At 32.7% G+C, this 15,242-nt stretch overlaps 1 protein-coding gene across 5 annotated transcripts in view; it reads right to left on the bottom strand.

The window, feature by feature from the left end:
- Positions 1–15,242, bottom strand: part of SNX14 (sorting nexin 14) — an 88,085-nt gene that overhangs the window by 52,596 nt on the left and 20,247 nt on the right. For all 5 annotated transcript variants that reach the window (XM_037039259.1, XM_037039260.1, XM_037039261.1 and 2 more), the window contains 8 exons: positions 14,775–14,818; positions 11,630–11,717; positions 7,919–8,003; positions 4,459–4,615; positions 1,457–1,532; positions 691–735; positions 506–586; positions 295–409 (listed from right to left, as the gene is read on the bottom strand). In XM_037039259.1, the coding sequence (XP_036895154.1) occupies positions 295–409; positions 506–586; positions 691–735; positions 1,457–1,532; positions 4,459–4,615; positions 7,919–8,003; positions 11,630–11,717; positions 14,775–14,818 (691 nt within the window). The remainder of the gene's footprint in view (positions 1–294; positions 410–505; positions 587–690; positions 736–1,456; positions 1,533–4,458; positions 4,616–7,918; positions 8,004–11,629; positions 11,718–14,774; positions 14,819–15,242) is intronic.

Here is a 15,242-nt window from a genome sequence, read left to right as displayed (position 1 = left end):
AATTTAGTACGATGATAGATGACAACCACAACACCAGAGCTGATCTAAATATTCGAACATATTTAAACATTTTTTAATTTTAGTTATTGATTTTAAAGGGAGAAAGGAAAAGAGAGATTTGTTGTTCCACTTATTTATACATTCATTGGTTGCTTCTTGTATGTGCCCTAACCTGAGCTTGAACCTGCAACCTTGGCACAGCTGAACGATGCTCTAACCAACTGAGCTACCCAGCCAGGGCCTATTTAAAAAAAATTTTAATGACTTTAAATAAAGTACACAGGTAAGCCTCACCCACAGTCAGACAAATCTGCAACACATGCACTGCTCCTTCTTGTTTCAGAAAGTTCATAAAACGAAATAAGAGATCTTGCTGCTCTCTGATTTGCTTCAATTCTAACTTCAGCACCTAAACACAGTATGAGAGGAAGTGTCAGTTAAGGCTATATAAATACACAATAAATTGTTTACCAAAAGTAATATAAGCTATTTTGAAAATACTTACAGATGGCTTTTTATTTCTAGGTTCTGCAAATTTTTGCAAGAATGGAACCAAAGGAGAAGGTGGTTCAGTTGCTTTTTCAGGCTTTAAAGAAAGAGAATTAATTCATTAAAATTGTCATTGATTTGACAGATAGGCATCAAGGTTCAATTCCATGTGAAGTATTTTCTAATATGTTAAATACTCACTGGACTGTTGACTATGAAGATGATGATCAAATGATTCACAGTATCCTAATAAAAAATCATAAACATAGGTCAGAATAATTCTATTATTATATTCTGTCCAGATTTTTCGTGGCTTTTATCATATTATGAAAGTTTCTAAAAATTTAAGAAAGAAACAGAGCAGTGGCAAAGCATGTACACTTATGTAATACAGCAGGACTTAAAAAATCTACAATGCATAATTCCACTTTTATGAAAATGGACAAAGAAAGTTAATCTGACTTTGGCATTTAAAATGTTTATAAAACATTCCTGTTTCTTCAAATTCTTACTGGATCAAAAGCAAAAGCAACTCAAGTGTCTAACAGGAAATGGGTGAATAAGTAAATGTTTTATATGTTTACAACAAAATATTATTCAGCCTTGAAAAGGAAATTTTGATACATGCTACAACATGGATGAACTTCAAGGACGTTATGCTAAGTGAAATAGGCCAATCACAAAAAAGATAAACACCGCATGATTCCATTTAGATGTACAAAGTAGTCAAATTCATAGTGACAGGAAGTAGCGCGGGGGCTGCCAGGAGCTAGGGAAAGGTAGGAATGAAAAATTATTGTTTAATGGGTATAAAGTTTCAGTTTTGTAAGATGAAAAGAGTTGTGCAGATGAACAGTAGTGATGGTTGCTCAACTTTATAAATTACTGAATACCACTATTGTATACATGAAAACACTTAAGATGATAAATTTTAACTGCGGTTAAAGAAAAAAAATTTAAGTCTTACTGGATCAGCTAGAAAATCCAAAGAAGGAAGGAACACCGAACCAGAAAGGATCTCTCTTAAAAGTAAGGTCAAGGATCTGAAAAAAGAAACAGTGGTGTATATATTTATTGATTTACATCAGTTTTTACCTGGGAATCTTGTTAAAATGCAATATGACACAGAAGGTCTAGGGTATGTCCCAAGACTCTTCATTTCTTCCAGGCTCCCAAGTAAAACTCATGCTACTGGTTCACAGACTACATTTGGAGCCCTTAATTTGGCTAAAAGAGAATACTATTTCAGAAAAAAAAAAAAGGCATTTCCTTAGCAGGAAGAACTTAGGTGAGCACTAAAAAACACTTCCCACCTGGGAATAGGTAACATTTCAATGTACTTTTAATGTAATAGTTAACATTTTTAATGTATTTAAAACTAATATGTTTAATAGTATAAATGTTTTATAATAGATTAATATTTTAAATTACTCTGTTTAAAATAAAAATCTTTGATTAAAATATTGGAATAATTTTTTTAATTTTTTTAAAATAAAAATTTAAATAAAATAAAGTAATATTTATAGAGCATCAGGAAAAATAAGCCATGGTTTCTCCTTCCAGGATTATTAGGGTAAGAGCACTGAGGTAACTTTATAGAATAATCTAAATGTGCTCCTGCCAAAACAAGGGAGAAAGGACCAGATGATGGCTTAACTATTCTCTGCAGGTGAATACCTTAAAACCCGAATTTGTCTGTATCATTTGTTCACATTGTTTCTGTCATAATGTACATGACTTTAAAAAGGAACATCAATCTCAGACATTTCTCATAACAATATTTTTTCTGATATATTGCCTTGGGCAAGGGAAACAAAACAAAAAATAAATAAATGGGACTATATCTACTAAAAAGTTTTTGCAGAGGAAACCAACAAAATGAAAAATAACCTACTAAATGTGAGAACATATTTGCCAATACATGTGATAAGGGATTAATATCTAAAATTAATTAAAAACCTTGTAAAACTCAACACCAAAACCAAAAACACTCCAAATGAAAAATGGGCAAAGGACCTAAATAGACACTTCTCCAAAGAGGACATATAAAAAGATGCTCAGTGGCACTAATTATCAGGGAAATGCAAATTAAAACCACAATGAAATATCACCCCACACCTGTCAGAATGGTTATCATCAATAAATCGACACACAAGTGTTGGCAAGGATGTGGAGAGAAGGGAACCCTCATGTACTCCTGGTTGGAATACAGACTGGTGCAGCCACCATGGAAAACAGTGTCGTGTTACCTCAAAAAATTAAAAATGGAACTGCCTTATAACCCAGTAATTCCACTTCTTGGAATATATCTGAAGAAACCCAAAACACTATTCAAAAAAATATATGCAGACTTATGTTCACTACAGCATTATTTATAATAGCCAAGATCTGGAAGCAGCCCAGGTACCCATCAGTAGATTCGTAGGTAAAAAAGCAGTGTTATGTTTACACAATGGAATACGACTTAGCTATAAAAAAGAAGGAAATCTTACTCTTTGCAACAGCACGAATGGATCTGGAGAGCATAATGCTAAGTGAAATAAGCCAGTCAGAGAAAGACAAGTACCATATGATTTCACTAATATGTGGAATCTAGTGAAGAAAATAAACTAACAAAATAGAAACAGACTCAGAAAGAACATGCTGAGCTATCAGAGGGGAGGGAATTGGGGCTGGGTGAAATAGGTGAAGGTATTAAGCAAAAAATATATAAATAAAAAAGATGAAGAACTCATAGACACAGGCAATGTGATTACCAGAGGGAAAGTGAAGCAGGGAGAGGTAGAAGGCACAAGGGGAATAAATGGTGATGGTAGGAGACTTAACCTGGGGTGGGAACGAACAATACAATGTACAGATGATGTATTATAGAATTGTACACCTAAAGCCTACATACTTTTATTAACCAATGTCATCCCAATAAATTCAATAAAAATAAAATAAATAAATAAAAATGTAAAAATATTCTGCATCTCTCTGATGGTTAGTGATGCTGAGCATCCTTTCATATGTCTCTGGGCCCTCTGCATGTCCTTCCTAGAGAAGTGTCAGTTCAGGTCCTTTGCCCAAAGCTAAAGGGGGTAAGACTGAAGGTGGGAGGCAAGGAGAGATGGAGCAGGGGGACATGGTGAGGGGAAAATGGAGACAACTGTACTTGAATAATAAAAAATATATAAATTAAATTTAAAAATAAAATAAAATAAATAGAACACAATGAAATGAAATGAAATGGAACACCAAGAAAGTAACAAAGTATAATGATCTCAAATAAGAAAAGTAATTTTAGCCCTGGCCAGTTAGTTCAATTGTTTACAGCATCATTCCCATATGCCAAGGTTGCAGGTTGGATCCCCACTCAGGGCACAGACATGGGTCAACCAATGAATGCATAAGTAGGTAGAGCAACAAATTCATGTTTGTTTCTTTCTTTCTTTCTTTCTTTCTTTCTTTTATTTATTTATTTATTTATTTATTTATTTATTTATTTATTTATTTTTAGAGAGAGGGGAAGGGAGGGACAAAGAGAGGGAGAGACAGAAATATCAATGTGTGGTTGCCTCTTGCACATCCCTACTACTGGGGACCTGGCCCCACAACCCAAGCATGTGCCCTGACTGGGAATTGAACCAGTGACCCTTCAGTTCATAGGCCAGCACTCAATCCACTGAGCCACACCATCCAGGGCCTTTCTTTTTCTTTCTCTCTCTCTCCCCACACCTTCCTCTTTCTCTAAAATCAATAAATATCCATTTAAATTTTTTAAGAAAATTAATTTTGTTTCATATTTATCTGACTCCCCTGGATCAATTAAAAAAAATTCTAAGCAACACAACACATCATGAATACTCAGCACCTAAGTAGCATTTTAAGACCTCAAGTTTTAGTGTGCTCCTACTATGATCAAGAATAGCAATATTCATATGGCATGGTATGCAAACACTGCTCTGACATTTTCCAGTCTATTTATACCTGCAGTCTGTTGCTTTAGGAGGCAAAACGTAAGGAAAAAGTAGTTCAGTAAGTTTCCTTAAATAGTGTAATTCATCTCTTCGACTCCTCAAGGCCACATGAAGCTCTGGACCATATTCTTCTAAAGCAGCTTGCTGTAAAAACTCTGTATTTTCCACTATAAATATAAATAAAAATAAATATTGAAAAAAGAGTTAAACAACATTAAATAACTTTGGCCATTTCCACTAACAAACATTTTAGTCATTCTTTTCCTAGACCTCCTTTCTTTTCATTATGTATTTTACAGGAAAACTTTTCACAAACAGAATATAAAAAAGTAATTTTCCTCTTGTCTGGAAGTTTTAAAATTTTTCAATAAAAAACCTTTTTCCCCTTGGCAAACAAGAATTTGAACTGATGTCACTACCTTACAAATTAGAGTAAACAAAAGCAAATATTGTTTTAAAGTGGAAAAAAATAAAGAAAACAGCTTCTAGTATACACAAAGCTTTTGTTATCAAATGCATATCCTCTACAAATACCAAAAAAGCCTCCTTTTTTGTTTGTTTCTTCATTTGTTTGGTTTTTATTCATTTTCTTTTATTGTTGTTCAAGTACAGTTGTCTCTAATTTCCTCCCACCACTCCCCTCCACCTCAGCCATCCCCACTCCCCACCTTTGATCCTCCCCCCTTTGGTTTTGTGCACATGTCCTTCATACATGGACAAAAGCCTTCTTAAAATTCTTATCGTCTCTGCTTTCACACCAAAATCATTTGGGTAACTCTTTTGAGCAACTACAGTAAAAGAAAATGACTTCCCTGGTTGAATTCTGTATCTTATGCCTAGAATATAAGGACAGAAGAGGTACAGAGGAATTATATAAGGTAGAACTCCACAAACAGATAGATTACTGAATAAACGTTGACATTAACTTCCGATAAAAGTCATATGAACAAAGTTTTCTTAAAAGGTCAAGCACTAAACTAATATTTTAAGACTTAAAAGTAATAGTACTGCTACTCCTTTTTACAGCCCTCAAAAGCCTAAGAGAAAAACAAGTCATGCTTTCCCCTATCTGCATGTCATGCCAAATTTTAAAATTATGGAGTCTATGATGAAAATCTTAGCCCTAATTCAAAAGCATTATTTTTTTACTATTTACTCCTATTTTTAATGAAAGAGAATGCAAGCACATTTACTTAAAAAGCCAATATATACACTCTAACAATGTGAGTACTAAGTAGACAGATGAAGGTTAGCTATACCAGAGGTATAAAAGCAGGACTGGCAAAGGACATAGTTTTTACAAGACATGCATTTTATTTTATAATTATGCAAATATTTGCAAGCATTTCCCAAGAATTTGGGGTGCTGGTCATTTCAAAATTCATGTTATGAGCAGAGATTTAAAATAAGAAGACTAAGCTAGGCTTTAGAACAGACTAACAGCTGCAAGAGGGGAGAGTGAAGGTTGAAAGAAGGTGAAGGGAAAAGTCAAAGAACATAAGCAAGACCCAGGGTCATGGATAACGAATGGCGAGGTCATTGACTGTGGGAATGAGGGACAGGAGGAGTGCAGAGGGGCAAAGAGGGAAAATTGGTATAACTTTAGTAACATGAAGAAGAAAATATTTAAAAGGAAAAAATAATTTAAAGATAAAATAAGAAGACTAAGCTATGCTAAATCTAAGCTCAACTTCTTTACTGATAAGATCTTGAACAAATGATATATCATCCCTTGAACCTCAGTTTCCACATCAATAAACAGTTATTAAATGCTTATGAATGCTGAAAAGATGTCATTTAAAAATGTGTAAGTAATTATAATATCCAATGTGATTAAGCATTCATACATAATAAATCACTAGATTGGAACTTATTCAATATCTGTCATACATGACAGATTTTTACAGTTCAAGGTAATGAGAACATAAAGGAATCAGGCAAAAGATAAAAAGAATATAAAGGGGGAAAAGAACTTTAACCAAGAGTATAAGCAAAATATAGATGCTAGAAAACTGGGCATATATTTATCCCCACTATTCACCAGTCTATTTACTGCCTAACCAGTCAGCAATTTTTACACTACAAAAGGAAATGCCCCTAGAATCTATGACAAAGAGACAGATACCTTCAGGATGAAAGACTGAATCCTTCTGCATAATTATTTATTAAATTTAAATTAAATCAATGCTAAATATATACATGCATATGCACATATACATATTAATTATTTTTAAGATTTTATTTAATTATTTGTTTTTAGAGAGAGGGGAAGGGAGGGAGAAAGAACGGGAGAGAAACATCAATGTGTGGCTGCCTCTCATGTGCCCCCAACTGGGAACCCAGCCCACAACCCAGGCATGTGCCCTAACTGAGAATTGAACTGGTGACCCCTTGGTTCACAGGCTGGCACTCAGTCCACATCAGCCAGGGCTATTCATTATTTCTAAGGGCCATGGAAGTACATACATAGATAGAAAACATCAATACAGGGTGGGGCAGAGTAGGTTTACAATTGTGAGTATGCAAAACACAGTGTTTAGTCTTGTATTATTATTTACTCTTGTATTATTTGCCATAAGGGCAACTGTAAACCTATTGGGTTGGCCCAAAAGTCCATTACATGTTTTCCATACTATGGCTCTAGTAGCACTAAGTTGTCTTTAACTTTATTCTAAACAATTTTGTTAGGTTGTATTGTGACAGCTGTCATATCAGCATGAATTAAAAAAACTAGTTAACAAAACTAGTGAAGTTTTATGCAACCATTTTAATATTGGAGATGAAAGAAAACACAACATTTTAGGCATATTGTGCTTTACTATTTCAAGAAAGGTAAAAATGAAACTGAAATGCAAAAAAAGTTTTGTGCAGTGTATGGAGAAATTGCCAAACACTTGCTATGTGTAAATCATGACTGTACAAAGGGCAAAATACACATGAGGAACTGCAAATAGGTCATCCTGGCTAAAGCATACATAACACACAGTGAAACAAGAGTAGATCAAAATAACTGACCAGATAGAGAAGGGTTTAAAAATACAGTTTAGATTCTACAGCAGTCATTCATTTTTGTTTAGTAGAGAGGTAACATATAAGAATTGTTAAATCAACACAATAGTAATATATAGGAAAGGCAGTATATAAGATAGGTCAAAACTGTGAAATCATTAAGGAGAAAGGGGAAACAGAGTGAGATAAACCTCAGAAGAAGTAATGAAGGCAACAGACTATCATTCAAAAAAATACAAGAGAAATCAACAGTATATCTAAAAGTGAATTGTACTTTAATTTTCATAGATTCTTGAATTTTCACAATCACTTATATGGTTAAGAAACTATTAAAAATATTTTAAATTAAAAAATACTCTCACAGTATTTGTGAATGTATCAATTAATGCTTAGATATTTAAGGGGAAAGTTGGTGTATAAAAACAAAATCACTCAAACTTTGTAGTAGAAAACTGTATTACCTTTCTGACTGGCTTTAACTATCACCTCTATATGCTTCATTGCTGCTTTTAATAGTTTCTTGGTTATAATAGATGGAATATCCACCTAGAAGAATTCAACATTAAAATAAAACTTTTAAAGTAATTATTGCTAAGTTACAATGGCAATAACACTATATATATTTAAAATATTAGAACATATGGTCTTAAAAATTAGAGGTATTATTTGGAATCTTTTAAAAACAATTTTAAATGCACTTTATATTCTTAGATCATACTAACTATAACTTCAGAGAATTTTTCTACCACAGTAATGAAAATACCTTAATATGCATACCTTGTAAACTCAATTTTTCTCACAAAATATCTTTACTCATGACTTATTTCTTTAACGTGCTTTAAATGCCTGCAAGGGAAAATCTTAAGTAACTTATTATCCCTTTGAGGCTATAAACTTGTGCTTACTGAGGTTACCTGTAAATGAACTTTTTCATTCAGCTGACAAGCTAAATCCTGGTTTTAAGATATATGAAAGCTTTCTATTAACAATAATATTAAATTTCATCATTCCCCATAGACATTTTTCAATTTAAAAGCTGGAAACGGTAGTGACTATGATAGTTTAGTGAGAAAGTGTTGAGAGCTTATATGAATACACATAAAAGAAACAAATAAAAGGAACTAAAAATAAATTGCAAATAAAATAAATAACCAAAAAGCATGTTTACTGGACTTTGACACTTGATGGGCTTATCTTCTACTACCAAACTCAACATTTTCCCTTTATCAAAAAAGCATGATGAGAAAATTTCATCACAATAGTGTTAAGTTTTGTGTTAACTTTTCAATTATCTTTAAATTACATATTAAAGAGGAAAAAAATCACAAGCTGGTAAACCTAATAAGCATGATGGATCATAAACTCACAAATTTTAGTGATTTACTAATAAAATCCAGAGCAGTTTACATATATTTTTTGCCTATATAAGATCATTTTCTTTTTTTTAAAGATTTTATTTTTTGAAATTTATTTTTAGAGAGAGGAGAAGAGAGGGAGGAAAAAAGGGAGAGAAACTCCCTCTCTATATATCTCTTGATATGTGAGAGATATATAGATCAGTTGCCTCTCACACATCCCCAGTTGGGGACCTGGCCTGCAACCCAGGCATGTGCCCCAACTGGGGGGGAGCACACAAGAGGTAACCACACATTGATGTTTTTCTCTCTCTCTTTCTCCTTCCCTTCCCCTCTCTAAAAATAAATAAAATCTTTAAAAACATATTTGCAAATTATATACCTGATAAATTAATATATAATGAACAGTTACAACTCAATAATAAAAAGACAAAAAACACAGTTAAAAATGGGCAAAGGATTTGAATAAACATTTGTAAAAAACTGATCACAAGTGGCCAATAAGTAAATAAAAAGATGTTCAACATCATTAGCAGGGAAATGCAAATTAAAACCACAATGAGAGACTGCTTTACAACTACTATGGTTAGAATCAAAAAGTGAGATAACAACTAGTTCTGGCAAGAATGTGGAGAAATCAGAACGCTAAAACACTGCTAGTAGGATTGTAAAATGATACAGCCACTTTAGAAAGCAGTCTGGCAGGTTCTCAAAAACTTAAATAGTTACCATTTGACCCAGCAATTAAAATCCTAAATTTGTAGCTAAAACAAATAAGAACATGTATCTCCCCTACCTTACCCAAGAAAAACTTGTATAGAGATGCTATGGCACCATTATTCATAACAACTGATGGATGAATAAACAAAATGTGGCATTTTTATACAATGAACTATTTATTGAGACATGAAAAAGAATGAGGTACTGATACATGCTACAACATGACCAATAACATTAACTAACCTTAAAAACATTATGCTAAGTAAAAGTAATGAGTCATAAAAGGCCACAGATTGTATGTGGTCATTTATATGAAATGTCCAGAATGGACATATCTATAGAAACAGAAAACAGAATGGTAGCTGGCTAAGGCTAAAGAGATGGGGGAGGGGAGCTTATGACCGAAGGGTATGAGGTTTCTTCTAGGGTGATATAAATGTTCTAAAATTGACTGTGGTGATGACTGCATAACTCTGGGAATACTCAAAAAGCAACTGAGCTGTACACCTTAAATGAGTGAATTATAAGGCATATAAAGTATATCTTAATAAAGTTGTTACCAAAAAAATACATATAGCATACTTCAAGTATGGGGTACTATGATTTTAAAATCACTAGGCTATCTCAAAACCTAATGTAGCAGAGTTCTACTAATACCTATAGGTGAATTCACTGTAATGAATCAGCTTTTTGATCAATTCATTTTATTGACTTACTCTAAGTTACAACTTAACTAGTTTGTAATCAATCAATCAATTGATATTTCTTACTAAATCTTTTATTCTACTTTGTCTGCTATTAAATTATCTACTACTGTCTCAGAACCTTTTTAAAAATAGTATGATTAATGTTTATCAACATTTGTCTATCTACAAAAATAACAAATGCACAATGCAATAACAATAGTGAACAGAAAGAAATTCATGGAAAGAACTAAATAATAGCATCAACTCACCACCATAATAAGAGTTAACAGTGATAAGAATATGTATGACCTTAATATACATATTAACAAGCTTTAATATGTGATCTTTGCTTTCAAAATGGAAAAATGCTTCATGTATTATCTTCCAGCCCCTTCCACTTAACTATATAAGGTTATTTCCCATGGAAATAAGTACTATTCTATAGAATGGTTTTTCATGCCTGGATAGGAATCTGTAGTTGGCATGTATTATACTACATAACCAACAATCTTATCATTTAATAAACAGTTTTTCATTATACTGAAATGAGTTCTTGACATATATTTTTATATAAACTCTGATAAATTCTTTAAATTATTAAAAAGTAGAATTAAATTTGGGAGTACAACATTTTAAATCTTTTATCAGAGATTTTCAAAGTGCCTTCCAACATAAGAGTTAAACCAACTGGGATTCACACTTGCTCTAGCTGTTCCCCCACAATAACCATTACTAGATGGCACCACTTTTTTTATCTTTCCCAAACTGATAGGCAAAAGAATGGTATCATATCAAAAAACTGTATTTATTTGATGAGACAACATAACTCCAAGTATTCACTGGCACTTTATTTTTTTTGTGAACTGCTTATTCATATTTTTTGCATTATTTTTTCTACAGTGGTTGACTATACTGTTCATTTCTAAAATTTGTATAGAAACATTTAACAAGATTTATCTTTATCTTTGTTTAATAGTAGCACAGATATTATATACCAATTTACTGTCAATATGTTCAGTTCTATTGAAATGACAAGACAGTAGTCAAGCATGTATACCTACAGCCAACACACTATGAGAATATCTGTGGGCAAAGCTCCAAACACATACAAAGGATCATTCAAACATTTAAAAACTAAATAATAATCATTACCATTTACACGGTAAATTTATCAAAATGGAACATGACTATTTTCCTTATAGTTGCCTTTTTATTTCTAATTGCTACATACCAAGATATGCAAGCATTAAAGTAAAACTAATGAATGAATCAAGCCATCCATTCATCTTTTAATCTTAAAAAAATGAAAAGTGAAAAAAATACATACAGTATAGGATAAAGTAAATAAAAAAATTTTTAAACTCTTTTTAGTAATCATAAAGGTCCCAAATTCCTCATTATAAATATATACCTTGTGAATCCTTCGAATTAAGACAGATGCAAAAAACCGTAGTGTAATCCTCAATTCATCAACAAAGGACTCATCATCTGTTACATCCCTTCAGTTGAGGAGAAAAACAAGCATTTAGCAGTTCAGAGAAATACACAGCTTCATTTTCTAGAAACCAAAGACACCCTGGCCAGGTAGCTCAGTTGGTTAGAGCACTGACCCTACAAGACAAGGTTGAGAGTTCAATATAAGAATCAGGGCACATATTAAGAATCAATCAATGAATACATAAATAAATGGAACAAATCTCTCACTCTCATCTATCTCCCTATCTCTATCTTTCTCTTTCCCCTCCTTCCTCTCTCCCTAAAATCAATTTTTAAAATCAAGAGGAAAAAAACAGAAACCAAGGAAAGTTTAGAGCTTCCTGTCTTATCGATATACTTATGCTATTTTTCTTTTGTTTAACAATGTATTACATTACAGAATAAAAGAACTATATACAGAAGAAAATAAACATCTCCCGTAAGTCTAGTACCAAGACCATCACTATTAACTAAATTGTAGTATATGAGGTCTGTCAGAAGAAGTGCAGCCATTGCTAATATAACAAAAACGGTTTGCATGACATCAATGTAACCTGACAGCTGAGGAGAGTGGACTGGAATGTGCGTGTGTGAACAATGACAACTTCACTGTAATAGTCAGTGGGGGAAGTAGAAGCTGTTGAGTGAGCGTGTTTACTGGGCAGCCATCACATTCAAAATAAGTAAGCAGAGCAATGAATCTGCATCAGATTTTGCATTAAGATTGAATCCTCTGCAGAAACTATTCAGATGATTCACAACAACATGCCTGCTCATGCATCACATCTTATGCAGAGTTTTTTGGCAAAACATCAAATCACCCAGGTGACTTAGCCCCGCTACACCCCAGATTTGGTGACCTGTAACTTCTGCCTTTTCTCAAAACTAAAATCACCTTTAGGGAAGAGATTTCAGACAATCAATGAGATTCAGGAAAATACAACAGAGCAACAGATGGGAACTGGGAGAACTGTGTGAGGTCCTAAGGTGTCTACTTTGAAGGGGACTGAGGCATCATTGTCCTGTGTACAATATTTCTTTTATGTTGTATCTTCTTCAATAAATGTCTCTATTTTTCATATTACATGGTGTGATACTTTCTGGACAGACCTCCTACATTTCCATGTAGACATCCATATGTATAGTCATATTTTTACAATACCAAGATCATTTTCTAAGCATCATCAAAGAAATTTCTAAGAAACAAATTATAATTTTGAAAAAGCAACAAAATTAAATTAATATATAATTTTACTTAGTTTAAAATATTTATAGATTAATAATATAAATTAATTCCAAATATAGGGGAAAAAAGTGTTTCACTTGAAAAAGAAGAAACTAAGCCCTGGCTGGCGTAGCTCAGTGGATTGAGCACAGGCCTGTGAACCAGAGGATCGCAGTTCGATTCCCAGTCAGGGCACATGCCTGGGTTGCAGGCCAGTTCCCTGCAGGCCAACTCCCAGCAGGGGACGCACGAAAGGCAACCATACATTGATGTTTCTCTCCCTCTCTCCTTCCTCTCCAAAGATAAATAAATAAAATCTTTAAAAAAAAAGAAAAGAAAAAGAAGAAACTGAAATCCAGACTTTTAAACAGAACGACCCATGGACATGAACTGGGGGGGAATGCTGGAGGGAGGGGAGTTGTAAGCTAGAGGGGAATAAAGTAGAGGAAAAAAATGGGACAATTGTAATAGTATAATCAATAAAATATGCTTAAAAAAGAAACCTCAAACTTTTTTAAAAGAAATTTTAACAACCTTCTTCTAAAGAGGTACTTTTCATTTTCCTGAGGTCTTGAGGTCCCTAGAAGAATTAGGACACTTTCCTTAATCAAAGTAAGAAAGAAAAGTATGTGTAATGGTGATATACTGAACTTGATATACTGAACTTAGGTCCCTTGGAAGAATATAATTATAATGAATATAATTTTACCAACCATCCTTCCCATTAACTCCAGGTGAGGGGATGTTACATCACCAATAGCTATACTAAGAAAAAAATACATACTTTAACATTTAGAAATATAGATTTCATGTCTGAAGAGCCATAACTTAGGGGGTAAGGAGGAGGAAGTCTACACAGCCATTAGCTTTATTTAAATGGCAAATGCCCTACATTTAAGACAGAATTGAACATAAAAATTAATTTACATTGCTTTTTTAGGAAAATATGCCACATAAACTGGATATTACATTTGTTTTAATATACTATGGATCAATTCAACCACTAGCATTTTTTAATTAGAAAATTAAAAATATACTGAAACACTATAAAATTAGGATACATGTCATTAAATACTGCATCTATAATTTGTAAGTGTTCAAATATATAACTAAATATTGGATGCTTATGTTAAGAAAATACGTATTTATTAAATGAGGTGACTTGGATTTATAATTCTCAAATTATATATTTTGAGATTTAGTGTATTTTCTATATTCTGCAAGGTACAGGGCACTTGTACTATCCATAGCAGATATGAAAAACAAAGTTACTTTGAAAAACAAAATCTTTTTTTCTTCTTTATTTTTTAACAAAATCTTAATATTCCAGGAAAATGCTCTTAAAAATATCTGTCAATTTAATGAAACACCTGAATATAAGTTTTCCTTCTAAATGCACAATGATATTTCAAATATGAAAAGTGTATACAAAATACTAAATTATTCATTATATTTAGGAGTGAGGAAAAATTCTACAAGTTACTTTCTTTCAAAAAGCGGCCGAGGTTTCTTTCCTCTTTGCTATCACTAAACTATTAGTTGATTGCCTACATTAGTGCTTATTAACTAGGGCCAATTACACCTCCTAGGTAGTATTTAGTAACCTCTAAAAACATTTTTGGTGATCACAAGTATGAGGATGGGGTGTTACTAGTATCTAGAGGAAAATGACCAGGGGTACAGCTAAATATCCTTTAATCCTAGTACAGCACTCCTCAGCAAAGAATCTCTTGGCATAAAATGTCCATAGTGCCACAGTTGAGAAATCCTGACCTACACAAAAACACCTATTAGCACATTTCACTTAACTGTATTCACTATACCAAAGAAAAAAAGCTTTACAGAAAGAACATACCTGTACCACGGATAAACAAAGTTTTCCAACACTAATTCAAGAACCTGCATAAAAATTACATTTTAAAGAAAAATTAATTAACTAAATCTGGGAAATAAACTACTAAGTAATATATAATATTATCGAGAACCAATTTCATTAGTCCAATCACTAACATACACATGATAAAATCATTTGCCAACCTCACATGGTGGTTGTGATAATTAAAAGAACATATGATAAAACCTTTGAAAAACTATAAAACTCTATTAAGAAATTACTATTAAAAAGAGATAGACATTTCTAAATATTCCCATTAAAAAAAAACATGTTAAATTGTTCCTGACTCTGAAGCTTCACTGAACCAAGAAAATTCTTTGGAAAGAAGGAAAACAATAAGCTAGTCTTTTGTATTCTTAACTCTCTCTGTAAATCAGTATTCCCAAAATAAAATGAAGAAACAAGTAGATAAGACTTGTTCGACTCCTT

Source organism: Sturnira hondurensis, unplaced genomic scaffold (genome assembly GCF_014824575.4).
Source record: "Sturnira hondurensis isolate 20B ecotype Veracruz unplaced genomic scaffold, ASM1482457v3 Scaffold0025370, whole genome shotgun sequence".
Taxonomy (NCBI): domain Eukaryota; kingdom Metazoa; phylum Chordata; class Mammalia; order Chiroptera; family Phyllostomidae; genus Sturnira; species Sturnira hondurensis.
This window is presented reverse-complemented; position numbering and strand designations above follow the sequence as displayed.